The sequence below is a fragment of the Pelodiscus sinensis genome, chromosome 6 (assembly GCF_052426305.1).
Source record: "Pelodiscus sinensis isolate ZL-2025 chromosome 6, ASM5242630v1, whole genome shotgun sequence".
NCBI lineage: Eukaryota > Metazoa > Chordata > Testudines > Trionychidae > Pelodiscus > Pelodiscus sinensis.
Window position 1 is genome coordinate 18,360,984 of NC_143057.1, and position 23,385 is coordinate 18,384,368.

At 44.0% G+C, this 23,385-nt stretch overlaps 1 protein-coding gene across 7 annotated transcripts in view; it reads left to right on the forward strand.

Moving 5' to 3' along the window:
- The window catches only part of ELAVL2 (ELAV like RNA binding protein 2), a 201,619-nt gene that overhangs the window by 72,441 nt on the left and 105,793 nt on the right, over window positions 1-23,385 (forward strand). For 3 of the 7 annotated variants that reach the window (XM_075931470.2, XM_075931469.2, XM_075931474.2), the window contains exons 2-3: window positions 12,867-12,957; window positions 15,177-15,420. In XM_075931470.2, the coding sequence (XP_075787585.1) occupies window positions 12,886-12,957; window positions 15,177-15,420 (316 nt within the window). In that variant the 5' untranslated portion in view covers window positions 12,867-12,885. The remainder of the gene's footprint in view (window positions 1-12,866; window positions 12,958-15,176; window positions 15,421-23,385) is intronic. The other 4 variants (XM_075931478.2, XM_075931476.2, XM_075931472.2 and 1 more) reach the window with 3 other exon arrangements.

Consider the following 23,385-nt stretch of genomic DNA (forward strand, 5'->3'; position numbering starts at 1 on the left):
AGCCCTGGGGAGTATACTGTCATGCTCGTGGACTAAGACCATGCTAACTATTCCAAGCTCCAAGACCTCCTCCAGCACCTTCCAGAGCACAAAAGGTCACCCTTGCTCAATATTATGCAGGAAGGCCACACCATCTCCTGCACAGCCTTAGTCTGCCATTGATCAAGGCGATTGGTTTTCAGCTCTCAACCTCCAGGATGCCTACTTCCACATTACTGTTCATCCTGCTCACAGATGTTTCTTACAGTTGACGGTAGGCACCCAGCACTGTCAATACAGGGTGCTCCCATTTTCCCTCTCCACGGCCCCCAGGGTGTTTTCCAAAACCCTGGCAGTCATTATGGCCTCACTTTGATGCCAAGGCATAATATTCCCGTATCTGGACGATTGCCTCATAAAAGGCACGTCGTTCGAGACCAAGGCCATGACAGATACCACAATAGCCCTTCTACTCAGCCTCGGGTTTCACATAAATTACGCAAAATCCACCCTACTCCCAACGCAGAGACTAGAATTCATAAGCACCCTCATTGACAGTCACAACGAGGGCTACGCTTCCTGAGCTCAGGTTCACAACCGTATGTGACCTTATCAGGGCAGTACAATCGGTGCCGACTGTCACGGTCCACGACTGCCTCAAGATCCTCAGGCACATGGCTTCCACGACCTACATCGTCAACTTGGCCAGACTTCACATGAGACCTCTCCAGTCCTGGCGCTCGACAGTGTACAAGCCTTCCACAGACCAACTTTCCAAGCCTGTCGCCATTCCACCACGTATCACCAACTCCTTACTCTAGTGGACAATTCCTCAAAACATGTTTTTTTAAAAAAAGCATTCCTTTCCAACGTCCACCTTCCACTCTCACAGTTATAACAGATGCCTCACTCATGGGATGGGGGGCCCACTTAGGTCACATCATGGCCCAGGGCAAATGGTCATTTATGGAACAGACTTTCCATATCAACCTCCTTGAATTACGGGCGGTCAGATATGCATGCCAACGTTTCCCAAAGTACATAGTTTACAAGTTCATTACCATCATGACGGACAATACCACCTGCATGTATTACATCAACTGTCAAGGGGGTGTTCGGAAGCTATCAAGCTCTGGAACTGGTGCCTGTTACACGGGGCCACCTCTTCGGCCACTTACCTTCCCGGAATACTGAATGTCACAGTGGACACACTAAGCTGTAAGTTTCTGGACCAGCATGAATGAGAACTCGACAGATGTGTCCTCACTCTGCTCTTCCTTCATTGGGGCCAACCAGACGTGGACCTCTTTGCCACAAAAAACAAAATGCCACCTTTACTGCTCCAGAGGAGCCCTAGGGAAACGTTCCCTCGGAGATGCCTTTTCCATCATGTGGGATGCCCCTCTCCTGTACGTGGTTTTTTTTCCCCCCTTCCTGCTCCTACAGTCCTCAACAAAATCAGGATGGACCCAGGTGTGGGTCATTCTAGTAGCACCTGCATGGCCCAGACAAACTTGGTTTCCTTACCCTCTCAGGATGGCGGTGATGGACACGTACCCCTTTCCTCTTCGCCATGACCTTCTGTCGCAGAACCATGGTCGGACTCTCCATCCAGACGTTACCAAGCTCCATCTCTATGCCTGACTCCTTCATGGCTTCACCTGTTCTGAGCAGGCAGCCTCGGCATCCTGAAGGACATTCTGATTAACAGTAGAAGACATTCCACTAGAAGAACTTACCTGTATAAATGGACTCGAGTCTCTCACTGGTTTTCTCAAACACATGTGAGCCCCCCCAGAGCTCACTCCTTTACCTACTCTACTGGACTACTTACTATCCCTAAAAACAGCCGGGCCTAGCACTTAGCAGTATCAAGGTCCATGCCGCTGCCATAGTTGCCTTTCACTATCCCATGGATGATGCTGCTTTTCTCGCTAACCCATTGACCAAACACTTCTTTAAGGGACTGCAAAATACCTTTCCTCCTGTCCATCCACCAGTCCCCATCTGGGACTTAAACCATGTTCTAAAGAGCCTGACAAAACCGCCATTTGAATCTATAGCCACTTGCTCTGTCTCATTTGTCTATGAAAGTATCCTTCCTCGTTGCTATTACCTCCCAGCAGGAGGATGAGTGAGCTTGCGGCCTTGACGGCTGACCCTCCATACACTATTTACAAAGGACCGGGTGATACTCTGACCCCATCCTAAGTTCCTCCCTAAAGTACCCTCCCCCTTCCACGTGAATGTGCCCATACATTTACCTGCCTTCTTTCCAAAGCCTTACGTTGACCCAGTCCAGGCTGCATGGCACACTCTTGATGTCCTCCGAGCCCTGGCCTTCTACGTTGATCGCACAAAACTGTGTCGAGCCTCACCTAGACTCTTCATCTCTTATGCTGAGAGATCTAGGGGACAAGCAGTCTCATCTCAGAATTTCAAAATGGATTACTTCCTGCATTCGAACTTGTTATACCCTGTATGACAAGCACTTACCTGGAACTGTCACAGCTCATTCCACCAGGGTGGTAGCTGCCACAACCGCCTTCCTTCGTAACTTTCCCCTGCAAGACAATTGCAACGCTGATACCTGGTCATCTGACCACTTTTTTGCACAACATTATCCTCTTTCCTCTTCCATTGCATCCTCCGTGGCAGTGGGACAGGCTGTCTTGTCCACAGTTACCACTACATGGCTCCAAACCTACCTCCGTGAGCCGACCACTGCTTTGTAGTCACCCAGAGTGGAGCACCCAGGGGGACCACTTGAAGGAGGAGAAAGTTACTCACCTTGTGCGGTAATGGTGGTTCTTCAAGATGTGTCCCCGTGGGTGCTCCACTACCCTCCCTCCTTCCCCTGCTTGGAGCCTTATACTCGAGCAGGTAGAGAAGGAACGGAGAGCCGCACCATGCCGTGCATGCGCTTAACTCCAACGACACTAGAGGGCACCATGGCGCTTGTGTGGCATGACAAACTGCTAGAAAAGTCTCCGGTTGCCGGCACAAAGACGCACCAGCACCCAGAGTGGAGCACCCATGGGGACACATCTCGAACTACTGTTACTGCACAAGGTGAGTAACTCTTCTCAACTGTGGGCCCTATGGCTCCCCAGAGGCCATGCCCTACCTCTAGGGGGCCACATGGAAAAACCAGAACATTAGGTAAATCATGTACCTTTCTTTCCAACTAACAGCAGTTATGAGTGGGGCCACAGGGGTAAACAAGGCTCAGAAGGGGGCCATGAGCAAAAAAAGTTGAGAAATGTTGGTCTAGACCAGGGGTCTCCAAACTTTTCTGCCCGAGGGCCGCATTAACTATCAAACAGCAGTTCGGGGGCCGACTACACACTTGAGGTCCAAATAAAAAACAATCAAAACATGGATGTTGTTTTTAATTATTTATTTAATATTATTTTATTCAGTTATTTAATAACACATTGATACACTACACATGAACACCTGTATTAGTGTGAATGGTGAAATTGTTTCCTGGATGCCAAAATAGCAGACATTTCTGGCTTTAGATTTGTTGTCCCTAACATCAACAGTGACCTGAGATTATAATCGGACAAGTTTATTCTCAAATTGTTCTTCACGTAATTTTTTTTCCATAGACAAAAAGGTCTCCACGGGCCGGATGAGAGGGCCTCGCGGGCCGCATCCGGCCCGCGGGCCGTAGTTTGGAGACCCCTGGTCTAGACCAATGTTTCCTCAATTTTTTTTTCTAGCTGCAGAGTATCTACAGGGTCCTGAAAACTTGGCAGAGACTTTGGAATATCATGACTTAAAAAAAATGCAATAGGTACCAAATAGACCAGTTTGGAATTCTGTCTCTCTCGTTCGTGTGTGTGTGTGTGTGTGTGCTGCTGTATTGTATTAATATATCCTCATGGAGTCCTTGGACCCATCACATGGAGCCTCAGGGCTCCACAGAGCACATTTTTAGAAATGCTGTCTGGTTTGTTAGATGAGTAAGAACCAAAGAGTTTGCTTGCTGTGTAAATACTGCAGTGACTCATGTCCCTGCAGAAAATCTAGAAATATAAAAATCAGTTTTCTAAGGTCTGTTCACTTCCTCCTCAAATCACACTTTTTGAATTCAGCTGAAGCAGGCATGGTAAGGGTGGTTTCTTCTTAGAGTGCTTGTCCATGTGCATTCTGATCAGGTATGTGCATAGTAGTTGAAAGGTTTTTTCTTTCCCTCCCCCAGAGGTGGGCAACTTTCGGTGGGGGGGAGGGGCTGCTCCAAGATCTTGGAAAGTGGTCAAGGGCTGCAGTTCCCTGTGGGTCTAGGATGAAGGTTGGGCACAGAAGGGTGCATGGAGTAAGGAACTAGAATGCAGGAGCGGTCTGAGAGGAAGTTTGGGCAAAAGAGGAGGCTGTGACCTGGGCCAGGGATAGGTGTGTAGGATCAGGAAGGGGACATGGTTGCAGGAGAATTCTGGCTTTGAGGAGGGGCACTAGGAAGGGGTGCAAAGTCTGGGAGGGAGCTGTGACCTGGGAGAAGGGGGTGCAGACTGCAGAGGGGTGGGTGGTGACTTGGGGCAGGGAATTGGATGCATGGTCTGGGAGGGTGTTTAGGTACAAGAAAGGATTCTGGCCTGAGGCAGGGATGGGTGTGGGTGGGTATGTATGTGTGGGGACTGGGAGGAAGTTGTGACCAGGGGCAGGACAGTGCAGAGGGTTTGGATGGTGACTGGGGGGAGGGAGCAGGCTCTGGCTGGGAGTCGCTTACCTACATCTGCAGCACCCCCAGGGCAGGCTGGGCTCCCTGCCTGCTGCAGCCCCAGATGAATTAAAACTGCAAGCTGCTTCCTCCACATCTCAGCTCACGTCCCCCAGGCCAATCTTAGCTCCTGTTGGATGGAAACAGCCAACCAATAGGAGCTGAGAGAGTGGCAGAGTTTAGTTGCTATTGGCTGGCTGTTTCTGGCCACTAGGAGCTGAAGATTGTACTAGGAGCAGGGAGATTGCACGGAGCTTCCCCCTTCCTGCAGAGCGGAGCTACAGGGACTGCACTTTAAACCCTGGCAGCTGTGTGCATGAGGGTCCTGACAGGGTGGTCTGTGGGCCAGATTCCATGGCTTGGCAGGCCGAATCTGGCCTCAGGGCTCAATTTTGCCCAGTTCTGCCCTAGCAGCTAGCTGTAGGGTCTGCCTGGGTGCCACCTGGAATGGTGCTGCAATGGCACCCAATAGAGGCTCCTGATTACTTGCCCTCTCCTCAGTTGTTTACCACCAGTGACAGTAGCTAGAGCTTTCCCTTGCTCATCTTTTACTTTTGCAAGCAGATATGCACTTCACTCTGTTGTAGGTAGTTCTCCCTCTCTCTCAAAGCCGCTGCTGTGGCATGCCTTACTTGGCCTTCAAGGCTTGTCATTTGTGCACGAAGCATTTGCTGAAAAGTGACTCATTCCTACTGTTTGAACTGCTTGGGTGAGGGTCACCATAAAGATGGTTGCAAACTCTACAGAGCATTCAGATTGAGGAATGTAAGAGGGAGTAGTGACTCCATATTCTACTTATGAAGGCTGCATTACATTTTCCTTTCAGACTGGGATGTGTGGAGATTGCACCTAGGACCTTGTCCTGAGTCCTCTGACACTGGTAGCAAGACTGTGATGAGGAAGGCCGTCGGCAGGAACCAGCATTGACACAGCACCTCTTGGGGGTGGGCGCATACAGTCTCTTGGCACTGCTCCCAATCTCGTCATCCTCCCTGTGGCTCAAACTGGGATCAGTCTCCAGTCTTGAGACCAGCTGGTGTCAGCACCTCAGTTGGGCTGGGACACTGAGGCCTATAGGGAGATGCATCAAATCTGTGCTGGCACTATTTGTCAGTGCCATCGGCGCACCTACCTATGCCATCAATGCCAGACAAATCTCATGTGGCACAGTACTTGATGTGCCTCACTCTGCCATTTTTGCTGCCTAGACAGGACTCCACCCAAGCCCCACTGGCACCATTGAGACCGCTGGTGCAGTCCAAAGGTAAGTCAGTGATGGTATCACAGAGGTCTCCCTCTTCACTTCAGAAAAGGGGCCACAGCCTATCTTCTACTTTGATTGGATTGGTGTTGAAGCATGGCTCTGCCTTGGCCATCTTACTCTGAATTGGAGTCTGACTCCCCTACAGGTGAAGGTGTACTAGAAGCAGGAGATTGTAGTCCCAGCATCGAAAGAGGCCTCATCCTCATCCCCAGTGGCATAGTTCCTTAGTTGCCTTTTTGGACCCCCTGGGCCTTCTACCAGCCTCAGGATAGGAGCCATGCTTTATGCTTCCACATCTGCTTGCAAATTTTCTGCTACCAGAGTCAGTAGAGCAGCGCTTGTAAACTGTGGCCCTGGCACAGAATAGGTCACGCATCCATACCACATTCACACTGGAGCAGGTTGCAGGCACTAAGGTCCCGAAAGATCAGATGACAGACACCAGCTCAGACAGTGGCACCAGTGTCTGACACTCAAACAGCACTGACACTCAAACAGCACTGGCATTGGCCCTGATGCCAACAGCATCCCCCTGGTGTATTGAGGATTCACACAATCTTACACCCTTGGCACTGACCCCATTCTCATTGCCAGTGGGCTACAGAGACCCAGTAGAGAGAGCTGGAAACAGCCCCCTCCTTTAGTTACATCTTTCCTTCACCCAATGAAGCAGTAGTGGGCTTCTCCATGTGTTGGAGCCATGGACAAGGATCCTTAGGGTCTGCAACAGTTGTTGTGTAGTGTGCTTTGCTATCCAAAGCAAGGAGTTGGCAGATGTCTACTTGATGGTCAACATCTCAGCCCCCTCAGGTCCTTCTAGGATCATTCTTGCTACTTAAACTGTCATATCGGTCTCTAAGGGCTTGTGGCAGACTCCAGCACCATTGCAGATTACAGCCAAATGCAACAAAAGATGGTTCTTTGTCCCTTCCAAAGGGTGTGAGTATCTTGCACCTGGACTCTTGTGATAGATGTGGCCAATCAGAGCACAACAAGGTTTCAGGAGCCTTCCCCTAAAACTAGGGAGGCAACTCACCTAGACTTATATGGCCAAAAGGTCTATTTGACGGGGGTTGCAACTGAGTATTGCAAATCAGCAAGTCTGGCTAGTAGATATGCCTACTATTAGGGATGTTAAATTGTGTTTAATCAACTAATGGATTAGTTGATTTTTTTTGTCAACTAGCTGACAAGTGTGGGAGCTGCGGCAGAGTTAACTGGTGTGCAGCAAGGGCCACCCAGGGCAAACCAGGCCAGCTGATTGCCAGCTTGTGCCAGGTCCTGTCTTTTGCCCTCTTCTTCTCCCCTCCCCCCCCAACCCCACCCTCCGGTGTGCAAGCCTTTCAAATGTATTCAGAGCCAGTAGGCTCTGAATACATTTCAAAAGCATAGGTGCAGTGTCTAGGACTGGTTGTGAGCTGGAAATCAGCTGATTCCTGGTTGGTACCCAGTCCCTGCTACTCCTGCCTCCCTCCCCCCTCCCCCATGGAGATGGTGCTGGGAGATGGCTTCCCCCAGCTCCTGCTCCCCTGACTGTCAGAGGCAGCTGGGGGTGGGGGAAGCAATTAGTCGAACTAGTTGACTATCTGATAACATCCCTAGTTGCTTATAGCCCTATAGCACTTGTTTGACCCTCATGAAATACACTGAGCTGCTTCTGTTTGACTCCAAAGATGAATTTTCACTTTTGTTGAAGGGCAACTTATTTCTGGGGCATCTGTGCAGGCTCACAAGTCTCCTTGTGAACAAAGAAATCTACTGTTCCCAGTTCAGAGGAATAGTTTAGTCCTGGATTTGACATAAGTCTGGGCATTTCTCCCATACTTGCGGTTCAAAATCTCCCAGTTTTCCTCTACCACAGTGAGAAACTCTCTCGAACTACTTGGCCCCATGTCCATATGTGGTGTGACAAACCAGACTGACTTGGGCCACTGCAGTCATGACTGGTGCTGGTCTATTCCCTGACCTGGTGGTTAGAATAGAACCAGTCCTCTGCTAAGGAGTCCCCTTTGCAATGCCACAATTACTAATGTTTCTAGTTACAGATGTGTTGGACTTTAGGCAGGGCACCCATTTTGTCTCCAGCTACATTCTACAGTCAATGTGCTTCTACACATCTGTGTAGGAGGACTAAGAGCAGTTGACCTAGCTTATCAAGCTTTCCAGTTATACCAGGACATTGAATGTTGGTGATTGATAATGCAACTGGGTGTGTGTGTGTGTGTGTGTGTGTGTGTGTGTGTGTGTGACTTGATCCTGCCACAAGCCTAGTACATTCTGCACCCCCAGAAGAGACTTGTGGGTCACCTCAGCAAATCATTTCAGTGCCATGAATGGTCTCAGTACAGACATCTTCACCTTAATTTTTCAGCACTGGACCCACTTCTTCCATTGGACCTGCTTGCAACAACACACAATGAGAAATGCCAGCTGTTCTGTTCCTTTCAAAATCAGTCCTTGGTCGACTACAGATGTGTTCCTTCTGTCATGGACAGGAGGTTTCTTGTAGTCTTTCCTTCCCATTCCACTTGCTCAATGTTCTCCTCAAAATCAACAGGCATTGAGCCAACATGATTTTTAATTGCACTGGCTGGGGCTTGCAGCATTGGTACATCTCAGTACAGGTCCCGATAACACTACTTCTACCCAGATCTTCTCATGCATATCCACAATGGTTTTTACTGTTCAAACCAGCTGTTGCCACATCTTTATGGTGTGGAACCTCTGTGACTTAACCCAGCAGAGCTCGCCTGCTCAGACCATGTCAGACAGGTCTGAGAGCCATATCTTACTGAGCGAAAGTGGTTTGTTTTTTTTTAATCTGGTCATCTTAACAGAATGTTTCATGAACGCTATCAAGTGTCAAAGGGTAGAGAATATCTTATTGCCTCTTCTCAATCAATGGTATGTTCATCTTAAATACTGCATCCAGATGTGGTTGCTTCATCTCAAAGATATATTCACATTGGAAAGTTCAGAAAAGGGCAACAAATGATTAGGGGTATGGAACGTCTGCCACATGGAGAATGATTAATACAACTGACTCTTCTCATCTTAAGAAAGAGGAGACTGGGGTGAGGGGAATGATAGAGGTATATAAAATCATGACTGGAGAAAGCAAACCAGGAAAAATGTACTTGTGTTTTCATAACATAAGAACTAAGGGTCACCAAACAAAATTAATAGGTAGCAGGTTTAATACAAACACAAGGAAGTATTTTTTTCACACAGCTCAGTCAATCTATGGAACTCCTTACCATAGGATGTTGAAGACCACAGGATGTTGAAGACCAGGGCTGTAACAGGATTCAAAAGAGCTAGATACAGTCCTATAGGATAGGATAATCTATGGGTAGGAATGGTACCCATAATCTGTTTGCCAGAAGCTGGAAATGGGTGATAGAGCAGGGATCATTCCTTCTGGGGCACCTGGCATTGCCTACTGTCAGAAAACAGGATACTGGGCTAGATGGGCCTCTGGTCTGACCCCGTATGGCTGTTCTTATGTTGGTATGCCACGTTGAACAAACGGGCATGCATGTGTGTAACACAAATATATACACAGATTCTTACATTAGTGATGGGAATTCAACTAAATTGTATTCACTCACTCTTTACAGTTGTTTTAGCTAAACAGAACTACCTTAAATGTACTAGATGCACTTGAAAAAAGTTGATAAATGCACTTGCATTTTAAGAAGCTTTATGAAATAGAAAAGAAATCAAAGTGAATTGAATGGATTCCTTCTGGTCATTTTGTCCTTCAAGACTTTAGAACCAATAGATATCAACCGGTCAGACCTAATTCTTATTCCTAGGTAAGAGAAAAATCTTTCCTGCATTTCAGCTTTGTTTTCACTGCTTTGAATGAAGTAGTGATTGAACTAGTGGAATAAACTGAAATAAACCATGGCTGATTTGAGTAACTTAAGGGAAAATTACACTGTCCATTTTTCTTGTTTGCTTTGTACATCTAATATTTTATAGTCGGTCGTCGTCTCTCCCTCCCTTCCCTCCTCCCCCCCCCCCCCCCCCGATACCATGTGGGTCTCTTAAAGCAATGAGGGAGTGAAGATATTCTAGAGATGATAGAAAACCAGAGAACTTTTCCAAGGGGAATATGGAGCCTGGATAAAACTTGAAAGAAATATTAATCAGAAACGATCACTTTAAAGTCTCTACAGCTTCAAAATGGGAGTAAATTAGAAATTTTGTTATGGAAGACAGGAGGCAATCGTTAGTTCATAAAATGTAGCTGAAGCCACTTCTCTAGCCAGAATTTAAAAGTGTTTTAAAAAAAATTAAAGTTGGTGGTTTTGTAAAGGCTGATCTTGACTTGTACTTCCACAAAACCTGGAGCTGTGTGTTACAAGCTTGGTGATAGTGAAATTGTAAAACATGGCAGATCAAGATCTGTCTTTGGGAAATTTGTTTTGCCAATTCAGTTCTCTGCTAGCATAAAAGATTATCCAATGACAGAGCAACATGACCATTCTCAGAGTAGTTATTAATGGTTTTGAGACCAGTTCAATATCTTAATGATTTAGAAGATGGCACAGTACAGTTTAGTTTGCAGATGATACCAAGTTGGGAGGGGTTGCAAGTGCTTTGGAGGATAGAATCAAAATGATCTAGACAAACTAGAGAAGAGTCTGAGGTAAACAGGATGAAGTTGAATAAGGACAAAAGCAAAGTGGCTCCACTTAGGAAGGAACAATCAGTTTCATACATACAGAATGGGGAGTGATTGTCTAGGAAAGAGTACTGCTGAAAGGGATTTAGGAGTCTTAGTGGAGCAGAGCCTAAATGTCAACAGTGTGACACTGTTGCAAAAAAGCAAACATTCTGGGAGGCATTAATGGGAGTGTTGTGAGCAAGACAGTCATTCTTCCACTTGACTCTTCCCTGATTAGTTCTCAATTGGAGTATTTTGTGCCTGGTTCTGGGCATATTTCAAGGAAGATGTGGAGAAATTGGAGATGGTCCAGAGAAGAGTACCAAACGTGATTAAAGGTCTAGAAAATATGACTCATGAGGGAAAGAATTGGGCTTGCTTAGAAGACACAGGGGACAAGATAGCAATTTGAGGTTTCTGAAAGGGTGCTACAAGGAGGAGGGAGAAATCACTGGAGATATATAAAAGCAGGTTAGGCAGACACCTGTCAGGGATGATCTGGATAGTGCTTGGTCCTTCTGTGAGGGCAGAGGATTAGACTGATGACCTCTTGAGGTTTCATCCAGTTCTGATTCAATGAGAACCATATGTAATACCAAACAGTGTATTAAGCAAACTAGTTGACCACTTGAAGTATGTAACTTCCTGTTGTCAGTCAGTCAGACTCTTTAAATTTGAGAAGTGGTCTTAGGTGGTGATATTCTAAAGTTTCCTATTTCTGTGACTCAAATGTGTAAGCTTACTGGGTTTGGGTTTTTTGAACTTCAGTGCAGCAGAGCACAATCTATTGTAAATCAAGATAAGACACTTTATCTCTCAACACCACTTCATCCAGTTTGCCTGGACAAGCATCCGTGCTTAAAACATCTGAGAATTACCTTAAGGTTTTCTTGTGTATGTTACTACTCTTAACTTGCCGTTGTCTGCAAATGGGTCAGTCTGCAAATGGGTTATGGATTTATAGCATGGTACATCATGTAGTATCCTCTTTGGATTGAGGAGACTAGAGAAAATGTCAGTGTCTCAAAAGGTGGTTTCAAAGATTTAATGAACCTGTAACATAAATGGAGGTATAATTTAGAACACTAAATACTTACTACCGGTACAACTCTCACTAAGCTTTAATTTTTCAAGCAAACTGTTTTAAGTTTGTCTTTCAGTTATAAATCACAATTTCTCAGTCATGGGTCACTTAAATGAATAACCTTCTGTCAAATATTGTGCATAAAACAGCCTTCCAAAAGCTGGCCACCTTAACTCAACTACAGCCATAAACTGTTGAGTTAATGTATGTATGATATTAACAAAAATGAATAGAATAGCACAGCTTGAGTTGTGGTAGAAAGCAGCAGTCTCCTCCTTTTGGTATAAATGCTGAAATTGTGACTATTTAATATCGGGCCCTGTTTTATTACATTGTAAATGGCCCATTACCTATGTGAGTGGCTCCCTTGCATTGCTAATCTCAAATCCCAGCTGGGCTTTGCGATTGTGCCTATTTTACAAAAATTCAGTTGGAATGCTTGGACACAAGAATACTCTTTATTCAAACATTACCTCTAACATTTGTGTATATTGGTTCAATTATTCCAATTAAAAAATGCTGACTGTTTCTCTGCTGCTGCTTTATGTATACTGCCTGTTTTCAATAGGGTTTTTGTAAGTAAATCAATGTTGAACTTCCATGTGTCTTCTGTACACCATTTTAACTTGTTTTCTTTAATGTGAAGTTCCAGGGTTAAGAATAGACTGGATTCTAGTGGAGCACAGTGTTGTCTTGTGTTGTGACTTTTTTTCGAGTGTGAAGAGTGGAAAATGGAGCACTTTTTTTGGTAAAAATAGTACATGACCAGCTTGTTTCCTAATTGAAATGAGATTCATTTGTTTCCCTCCTTCTGTTCCTTGTTACAGGATATAAACATTCATGTTGTAGTATGGTTCTTTTTAGACATGGTGTAGTTCTAAGGTAGCTTCCATGCTAGGTGCATAGATAACTAGCTTGTACTGTAAATTAGGCTGGTTTTTTAATGCATATAAATCACATAAGAAAAATGTTTTAACCAAGTTTGAAAAGATTAGATTGGAATTGCCTCAAATTCAATTAAACCGCACTGCATGGACGTGTTGGGAATATAAATACAATTACTGTAAATTTGTACAAACTGATTTGTTGCATTATCTTGCTAATCTAACATATGGTACTTTTTGTGTCCATATTGCAGACGGCAACTCCAAACTAACATGGCAGTCAGACTGTGTGATGTGGCTTCTCTGCTTAGAAGTGGTTCGTGGGCAGCAGAGCCTTGGACTGGGGTCTGTGGGATTTTTCTTAAATTCTGTAGGCTACTTTTTAACATGTTTAAATAGTGCTGAGGCCATACCAAACATTTTGAATCTCTACTATTTGCTTTCATGTTTCAATATAGGCTGTTGGCTGTATCTCTATTTTTGTCAGGACCCAGAACAATATATTATAACTATTTTTTTTAATATGGTGGTCTGGAGACCTTTTAAACTGCACTGGTTTGTTTTGTAATTACAACTAGATTTTAGTGCTGATTCAAAATATCTAGCGGAAAACTGAAGAGTAGAATGGTAAGAACTGTTTTGTATGGTCTGAATACTAAATTACAGTAATCTTTAAAACATGTATACTGTATCTTTTGGTTACTAAGGTTTTTGTTTAAAGTCCTACTCTGAAAGTTGTTTAAAATTGTAAATTACCTTTCAACTACTGCTTTTCTGGCTTTAAAAAAAATACTTACTCAGTAACTACTGAAATACTTGCTTGATATTCTGTCAATGGAATGTGCATTATTTGTAAAATATATCGTATTAGTATCACTTGATTTCAGAGCAGATGGTTCTATAACTGAGCAATAATATAATTTCAGTGTGTACAAGCTACTGCAGCTGTTCACTTGAACGTTGGCTTAGGATCTCATTCTTGCCTCCTAACCACACAAATAAAATGTGCAATTAAGTGAGGATTGTGTTGTCCTTACTAAATCCTGCTAATTTCAATCAATGAACATTTTAAAATTTAAATGCAAGCCCCAGTGAGCTTCAGACAGAATGCAACATTTGTGGCTCACCCAGCTCCGCCTGATATTTGAATAGTAATTTTGTCTTAATTGGCCTCAGCTACTTTCTTGTCTTTGAAACTGGTTTGTTTTATTACAGTGCCAGGACCAGGTTAACCTACAGAATTTTGTCAGGAGGAAAGAAAATGCTATTTCTCTTAGTGGGAGCTCAGTTCAGCAACACTGGATCCAGTTTTTTAAATGGAAAGGAATGTTAAACTACCTTTTTTTTAAACCAAATGAAACCACCTGGGCAATACTGTTTCTACATGTTTTGTAAATATCCTAAGGAATTGTCCTACTTGTAAACTAGTTTAAAAAAAATCAAAACCCATAACTGTTTCATGAGACTTAAGTATCTTTCGAAGAAACTTAAACTCGAAATCAATTTTCCAGGCTTTGAAAACAGTCTACTTCATAAGAGAATTTAGCTACTTAAGCTACAGATTTATTAGTTAACATGTTTTTGTCTGAAATATCCTCTTTGGAACTATCAAAATTAGATTTGAGCACTAATTACCTTCTGAGGATATTTTGTGATTCGTACTCAAGATTCTTTTTAAATGTTGGAGCCTCCTATTTTATTAGGTACCAAACCTGACCATTCCTATTTAGATGTGGAAGCCACTCTGTAGTTAGTTCTGTAAGTGGGTACAATAATTGTCTTGGATACAGTGGCTGCCATTAAAAAATTGCCTTGTCCACAGTGACTGTGCAGTGGGTATCCCACTTAATTGGAATAGATCTCAGATACCATGTAGGCAAGTATTGGCTCTTTAATGACCTCTTCTGTATCTGAATTGTCTGTTCATCTTTTTGGTGTAGATTAAAATTCTGCAGTATAATCACTCATTTGAGCAAGTACTATAAGAACTATTTAAATGCTATGACCAACAGAGGTGAAGACAATGGCCTTAAATTCCTCAAGGAAGAAGAGCTTGAGTTTCCATCCATCCCAATTTCTCTATTGTGTATAATCAGTTTAATCTCTTATTTAATCCAATTTTTTTCCAGTGCCCACCATCAATATTTTTGAATATTGGCAGATTTTTTTTTCAATGCTGGAAAAATAACCAAAGGACTACATTGTGTTTAAATTGCATTTTGTACTGTTTTTGGTGCTCAGTTGTAAACTGTTCAGAATTATCCTTCATAACGGATTAAAATGTGTTGATGTAATTTCTGTAGTTGGAAGCGAATTGTTTCTGTGTAGTAAATAAGTTTTTTCTTTAATTTGACTGCACTTTGTAGAAGCAGTCTTAGTAAGTCTCAAACTTCGTTGCCTCTATTTGTTAGAGTAAGGTGTTTAGAAGTAAACCTCCTTTTTGTAGAGGCATTATTTCCAGGTTTCCAGTAACCATTTGTGTATAGTGACAAGTCTTTATATTCTTGACTGGAATATCTATAATTTGGAAATATGAATTCTGACAGTGTTTATTTTGTGTTCAGCAGGTAATTTCTGCAATGGAAACACAACTGTCTAATGGACCAACTTGCAATAACACAGCCAATGGTCCAACCACCATAAACAACAACTGCTCTTCACCAGTTGACACTGGAAACACAGAGGACAGCAAGACCAATTTAATAGTCAACTACCTTCCTCAAAACATGACACAAGAGGAGCTGAAGAGTCTTTTTGGAAGCATTGGGGAGATAGAGTCCTGTAAGCTTGTAAGAGACAAAATAACAGGTATGTTGGCACTGTAACTTTGCATATGCACAGTGTGCTCTTCAAGCCAGCATTTTTGCATAACATTCAGCTACTGTGAATTGTGGGAGTCAGGTGGAAGAAACATAAGTATATTGCTAGGTTGTCGATATACTGTATTCTAACTTCAGAAGAAAGTTTAAAATGTGTGTGTGTTTTTTTTTGTTTTTTGTTTTTTTTTTTTTTACTGGAATTTCATCCAAGTTGGTAGGTGAGGAATGTAAATGCTAATGGGGGGCCTTTGAATGCTATAGTAGCTAGACTTTTTGGAAAAGGGTATTGAGATGTGGATGTTGACTGGTGTGAGAATTTTGATTAATTCATTTGGAACTTTGGTTTGTTCTAAGCCCAGCTGGTGGAAAAGCACAGCTTAATCTCCCCCCCCCCCCCCACCCACAAGGAAAGAGATGAAATCTGAAGCTTCTTATTTTTCAGTGTTGGGAGTGGATTGATGTGTGGGGCATACTCGCCATAAGGTAGCTTTATCCTGCAGCATTTCTAATGCAGCGTTCTTGATGATGCACACTGTCTGTTCTGGCTGAAAAGTTGCAACTAATATGACTGAATGGAATGAATATATATATATATATATATATTTAACTTTTAGTGTAAACTGTAACACAGGTCACACCTCTCTCTAGGATGAAGATGTTTAAAGCCATACACTTAAGAACTTCTAAATATTTTTACGCAGACTACTGGGTGGTTGTGTATACATATGTTTAAACAACAAAACAAAAGGTTGTATTTTAGTGTTTTCCTCCTATTCCCTTTGCCAGCTGTCAGTGTGTGTGTGTTAGAAGTATTTAAACTGTTGACCAGTCATAGCTATAGCAAAGCTTAGCTTGAATTATTTTTAGATGAAGTTTGTTTTATATACATAACTTCTCATATCTCAAGGACTTGCTGTTTTGTGTAAAGATTTGAGTATTCCATTTCCAGCTCTTCCAAGCGTATATATTGCTAGCTAATTTTTCAGATGCAGCTTTTTTAAACAGATTTCTTCAGCTGCCGCTTACATTTCTGCCAAGCTGCTTCTCTTGCTGCTCCTCCATGAGGTATCAACCTCCATTTGCTGATTTTGATCTAATAGGGGAGGCTTCTTTTCTAGCCAGTCTAGCTGCTGGAATTTTTCAAACTGACTTTTTTTGCCCTTAATTTAAATTTTGGCAAAACTTCCCCTTTCTTTAGCTGTTCCTCTAAGATTTCAGTGAGCAGTATTGTGGAATAGAAAAGTAGAGGTTCCAGCTTACAAAGACTTCAGTTCTATTCTGAAAGTTAGATTTAGGAGTGTGACTGCAGGAAAAGGGGAGTTCTGGCTAAAGTCTAAAGAAAACCTATAGCCCATACGCATAAATGCATTAAAAGGACACTACACCTCTCCACTGAGAGCTGGTCTGTGGCCACTTGCTCTGATTGCATGCTCTTTCTTGAGTTCCATCTTCCAAGTAGCGTAGACCTCTGCAGGCATTTTACTCAATGGCAGTAGTGCTGCTGCTGGAGTGGGGAACTTGCTGCCAGGAACCACCCAGCCATTGCCTCTTGTGGAAAAGAGGACTGGCTTGGCAGCATGCTGCACCTGTGCATGTGCCTAGAGCACAGTCTCTATTCCCTCCTGGATAGTGGAGTTCATGTGATCTGTACAACCAATCTGTGCAATGGAACAAATTCTATGGCAGTATTACTTGTAGCACTGTGACATTCTTCCCCTCCCTCCTTCCCCATACATGTCACTAAGACTCCAGTTCAAAATAGCTTTTTTTTGGCTGGGGGGCGGGGAACTGTTGCTCCATTTCCCTGGTGTTGGATCTCAGTGTTTTCAGGGTGGCCTGACTTCTCACTCCCTCCATGTTCCAGGGAAAGGGGAGCTTCAGGAGCTTAGCACTTTGGTCCTCAGATACTGTTCTTCTCTAGTCAGGCTAGCTGGCCAGCCTATTCTACTTCTAGCTCCCCTACTCCTCCCTGGCTGCAAGTTGGAGTCCAGCATTCAGGTCCTCAATCTCCTGTTGCCTATCGCTGTGGATGAATTCATGGAATACTCACTAGAGGCCAGTTAACTCTTCCTTACTGGGAATCCCTGTGGATAAACTGACAATCAGCAAGTTTTAGCCTTGAAATTAGGTGAAGGTTTCTAATCAGAGGGAAATTCTGGAGCAGCCTCCTAAAAGGAGCATGGGGGAGAAGGGGGGTTGCCAAGAATACTAACTGGCTTTAAAAACTGAACTCGATATGGAGTGCATGGCATACTGACATTGCCTGCAATGGCAGGTAGCTGATTTGTGACACTAGAGCAGATATTCCAATGGCCAGTGCTGGGGCACTAGGTAGGGAGGGCTCTTGAGTCACAGTAAATTCTTTCCCACAGGTTGAGTCCCATTAATGGCCATTTTTGGGGTCAGGAAAAAGGAATTTCCACCACATAAAATTTTTAGACTCCGGTTTCTATGTTCTCTGCTGCATGGGACACAGGTTTAAAGCTGTATAAATGGTGTATTCTCCAGAAGTTTAAGTCTAAGCCATGATTCGATAACTTCTCTAATACACACCTAAGCTATGGCTGAGTTACTGGAGAGAGTGGGTGGAGTTCTGTGGCCTACAACATGCAAGAGATCAGACTAGATCAGTGGTTAACAACCAGTAAGTTGGGGATCTACTAGTAGATCCTGGAACCTGACGGGATAGCCTTCAGGACAAACCAGTCAAGAGCACAAGTGCCAGCATTTCAGCTGCTCCTGCTGTCTGCTTTGAAGCTGCCCCTCAGGAGCCTCCTGCTTGCTGTGCAGGTGGGAGAGGAGGTGCTGATGGTGACCTCCCCCCACCCTTTTCCCTCATCTCTTTTTTTTTGGGGGGGGGGCATGATAGGACTTAGTGTAGCAGGAGTTTGATGATCACTGCTTGTCGGGTGTGCTCAGCAATGCAAATGTCACTCACACTGAGTGTCCTTGTCATTCTCTCAATGCTCTTTTACACTCCCCTCCCAACCCAACACATGCCAGTGGTGGTGTTATACTTGTTTTCAAGTGTTCTTTTAGGTTTTTGGCTGGTCTTTGCATTTCATAATTTGTATTCTTCGAGAGGAGTGTCCCTGGGGGTGCTCCACAATAGGGTCAGGGCACTGCTACTGAGTCTCAGAGCAGAGATTTTTGTAGCAGTGTCTCTGGGGCCATGCACATGTGCACCGGTACTTGCATGCTGTTAGACTGCAGGCATTGTGTATGCGTGAGCTCCCACTCCTCAGTTACTTCTCTACCACCTCTGGCTACAGATGGACTCAGCAGTGCTCCCCTAGCGTCTTCGTGTCCAGATGATTATACTACTTAAAACCAGTAAAATTCATTATAATGTAATTAGTGAGTTTAAATACTTAATTACTTCATTAAAAAATCTAGATTAGTTAGGGTTTTTTCTTTTTCTTTCTTTCTCTCCCAGTTAATCTCTTCCTGCAGTCTGTTTCCACAGGCATGCCTGGCTCACCAGAGTTTGAGTGCTCCATCTCCTGTAAGGAGCCTGTCCTGATATCGGATGGGCACTCACAATGGGTCCACTGCCTCATAGTGCAGCATAATGCTCAGAAATGCCTTCATAGAATCATAGAACCATAGAGCTGGAAGAGACCTCAGAAGGTCATCAAGTCCAGCCCCCTGATCTAGGCAGGACTAGTCCCAACTAAATCAACCCGGTCAGGGCTTTGTCAAGCCAAGACTTAAACACCTCTAGGGATGGAGACTCCACTACTTCCCTAGGTAACCCATTCCAGTGCTTCACTACCTTCCTAGCGAAATAGTTTCTCCTAATATCCAACCTGGACCTATCCCACCACAACTTGAGACCATTGTTCCTTGTTCTGCCATCTGTCACTACTGAAGAGCTAAAATTGTGCTCATTGTGCAAAGCAAAAATTGTGGGCACAAAGTTAGAGACCTCTGCCTCAAGTTTTTTTTTTATTGGAAAACTGACTTAAACCAGTCTCTGATCCGGGCTAGCAGCCTGAGGAACTTAAGCAGTAGGGATCCAAAGCCTGCCAAAAAAGCAAGCCTCCTCAGCCCCTCAAGGGGCTACGGCACTGAAGTAGCCATCTTCCCTCATGGCCGGTGCCGAGAGCACGTATGACACTGCTGGCGTCTTTGGAGCCCCCAACAGAGACAAACAGTGTGCATGTACTAAATCACACTGAGGTGACAGGCTTCAAGTTGCCTGCCTCATTAGCTGCAGCACCATCCAGCAATGATACAATCTTGCTAACACAGCATGAGAGCGTGGCGCTGATCACGTTAACAGGCAACTCAGCTGCTACCACAGAGGCATCTGATGTGGCACAACTGCCCTCGGCACCGAGGTATGATTCAGTGCCTCTGCCTCCCATTACGTTACCAACAGCACCTGTTGGGCATTATACTCTACACAGATTCTTACTAGTCTTGTCTACTTTTAACTCACCATTTTTACAAGCTGAGTGCTCTCTGCTATGCTCACATCAGATCACACTCAGGGGGAAAAAAAGATTTCATCCCAATCTGATGATGACTTCTCTAGGAGTTTTTTCACCAGAGAATTCTCCTTACACAGCTGTGAGTATTTACTCTTCCAGATTGGGAGTATGCCTTCATATCATGGCAATCCCTGGGTACCTCCACTTTAGCTTTACCCCTACTGCCAATACTGGTACTAATGGCAATATTACAAACTCCAGCATGGGCAGAAATGACACACTGTGCAATATTGCCCTTCAAAACAAATACAATGGGATCCACTCACACACTCCTGACCCAAATAACCTCCCTCCAGTGGAGGGAGGGTCTCTGGCACCAGCTTCAATGACTTCAGACGATGCTGCACATTTCCAAGACCTTGTTAAACGTGTAGCTGTAGAATTAAACCTTCTTCATGAGGTTGTGGAAAATCAGCACGAGCTAACAGACAAACGGCACTCAGTAACACCATCAAAAATACCATTGCCAATTAATCCAGCAATAATGGAACCAGCAAAGATGGTGTGGCAAACTCCAGAGTCAATCTCTTCGATGGCTAAGAAAACTGATAAATATTATGTCCTACTCAATGGTTCTGAATCTCTCACCTAGCACCAAATTCCCTCCATGGTTGAAGCTGCACAACTAAAATTGAAGCAGCAAGAATATTGGGCTACCCTATCAGACCTCGAAAGCAAAAGGTTTGATTCATTCTGGTGCAACACATATGACTCCCACTTTACAGTTTCACATCTTGAATTACGCAACTTGATTGAGCAAATGATTACAGAAATTACACCAAACTGAACGACTTAGCCTCAAGGATGTCTTCAAGAAAGAGGCAACACTATAAAGCACTGGTCTCTAAGGGTCGTGATTGCAAGAACAGCATTACAGACCATCTTAGATGCTGATGACACGCCTGCATGTTGTACAGCAACAACGGTAGTAATGAGGTTATCATGGCTTAGCTCCACTCCATTCTCCCCAGGGAGATTCAAACTACAGTAGAAGATCTACCTTTTGACTGCCAGAAGTTGTTTGCAGCTAACTCCAATTAAATTCTCCACTCCCAAAGCATCACTCTGGAATCATTCTGGTCTTTGGGGATCCACAACCAAGTATCAGCCCTATCCAAGACCTCGATTTTCCCCCCCCCCGATATGCACAACACTAAATAGACAAGACTAGCAGCAACAGAACAGAAGCAGAAACCAATGATGACACCCTTGCTCTACCAATTCCCAACAGTCACAGACTAGTCAACAGATGCCCCAAAGGGGGTAGACTGAAGACAATGATCAAGCAATTTGTCTCTGGCCAGGGGCAACATTCCTTACCCCCTGGCTAATAACCTTTTATGGAACTAACATCCATGAATTTATCTAGCATTTTTTAAACTGTTATAGTCCTAGCCTTCACTGCCTCCACTGGCAAGGAGTTTCACAGGCTGACTTGCACTATGTGAAGAACTTTCTTTTATTGGTTTTAAACCTGCTACCTATTTCATTTGATGTTTTCTATTTCTTATATTATGGGAACAAGCAAATAACTTTTCTTTATTCACCTTCTCGACACCACTCATGATTTTATATTCCCCTCTCATTTTCCTCCCCCTTAGTCTCCTCTTTTCTAAACATGGGACCAGTTCCAAACCCCTAATCATTTTAGTTGCCCTTTTCTGAACCTTTTCTAATGCCAAAATGTTTTTTGAGGCGGTAAGACCACAGCTGTACACAGTATTCAAGATGTGGGTGCATTATAGTTTTATATAGGAGCAATAAGAGATTTTCTATCCCTTTTTAATAATTCCTAGCATCTTATTTGCTTTTTTGACTGCCGCTGCATACTGTGTGGACGTTTTCAAGAGAACTATCCATAATAACTCCAGGATCTTTCCTGATTAGTTGTAGCTAAACTAGCCCCCATCATATTGTATGTATAGTTGGGGTTATTTTTTCCAATGTGTATTACTTGACACATTAAATTTCATTTGTCATTTTGTTGCCATATCACTGTTTGAGATCTTTTTGAAGTTCTTCAGTCTGCTTTGGTCTTGATTATCTTGAACAGTTTATCATCCACAAACTTCGTCACCTCACTGCTTTACCCCTTTCTCTAGATCACTTATGAATAAATTGAATAGGATTGGTGCTGGACTCCCTAGCCCTTCCAGAGATAGCTAAGGAATTCTTACACTGGTGGCTGAGCCCATGGAACCTTGGTTCGGAGTCCCCTTTCACCCACCAGAAGCATCCGTCTCCATTACGGATGCATCTCCTACAAGATGGGGTGCTCACTTACGACATACCTGTCAGGGTCGCCGGTGCAGCACCAATAAAGTTGCACAAAAAGTCCTAGAACTGCGGACAGTCATGAATGCATGTGTCAAATTCCTCCCATTCATTGCCAACAGGCACATCAGACTGTACATAGACTGTTGCAGCAATGTTTTTACATAAATTATCCTGGCAGAGCCCGATCTTGAGCACTTGGCTGTTATGGCCTCTGTGCCTGAAATACAACACCATTATCACTACAGTGCATCTTCCAGGTGCCCTGACTACAACAGCAGCTGTACTCAGCAGAGCCCGCCTGGTTGAACATCAGTGACAAATGAGCCTGCACATACTGGCGGACATCTTCCACCTGCAGGGTCACCCTACCAACAGCCAATGCCCCCTATTCTGTTCCAGGGCAGGAATATGCAAGGAATCAATGGGAGATGCCTTTCTCCATCACATGGACATATCACCTATTCTACGTGTTTCCTCCTATAACCCTATTGCACGGTGCAGTTCACAAGATGAGGGACATGGCTCATCTCATACCTATAGCACCAGCATGGCCATGCCAGCCATGGTTTCCCTTCTTAGTGGCGACATCTCACTCTTCCTTGCCTGAGGGATCTCCTCCTTCACTCAGGCTTCCACAATTGCCATCCGAACCTCCACCCACCACACTGGAAGGAGTCTCTTGGATGGTTCTCGGACTACATTAAACTTGCTCACAGCAAGTACAAATGGTCCTTCTACACAGTAGGGCGCAGAGCTACCCTCTAGACTTTCCTTCAGAAATGGAAAAGATTCTCAATGTCATATGCTAGTCACCAGCTGGTTCCTTCAACATCCTCTATCTTCTGCACCTTAAGCAAGTAGTCCTCATGATAAGCTCCATTAAAGTTCACCTTGCGGCTCTTAGTACATTCCACTCTAAGGTAGACGACTCTTCCATATTTGCTCATCCATTCACCAAGAGGTTCTTAAAGGGCCTACAGGCATTTGATCCAGATATCATTCCACCAATGCTACTGCATTTAGTATTGAATGCTTTACCTAGACCACCTGTTGATCTAATGGCAACCACCTCATTACACTTGTCCATGAACTGTTTTTCCTCATGGCTAGGAGAGATTGCAGCCCTAATGGTGGATCCCCCATACACAACCTTTTTTTTTAAAGAAAAGGTCACGTTGTAT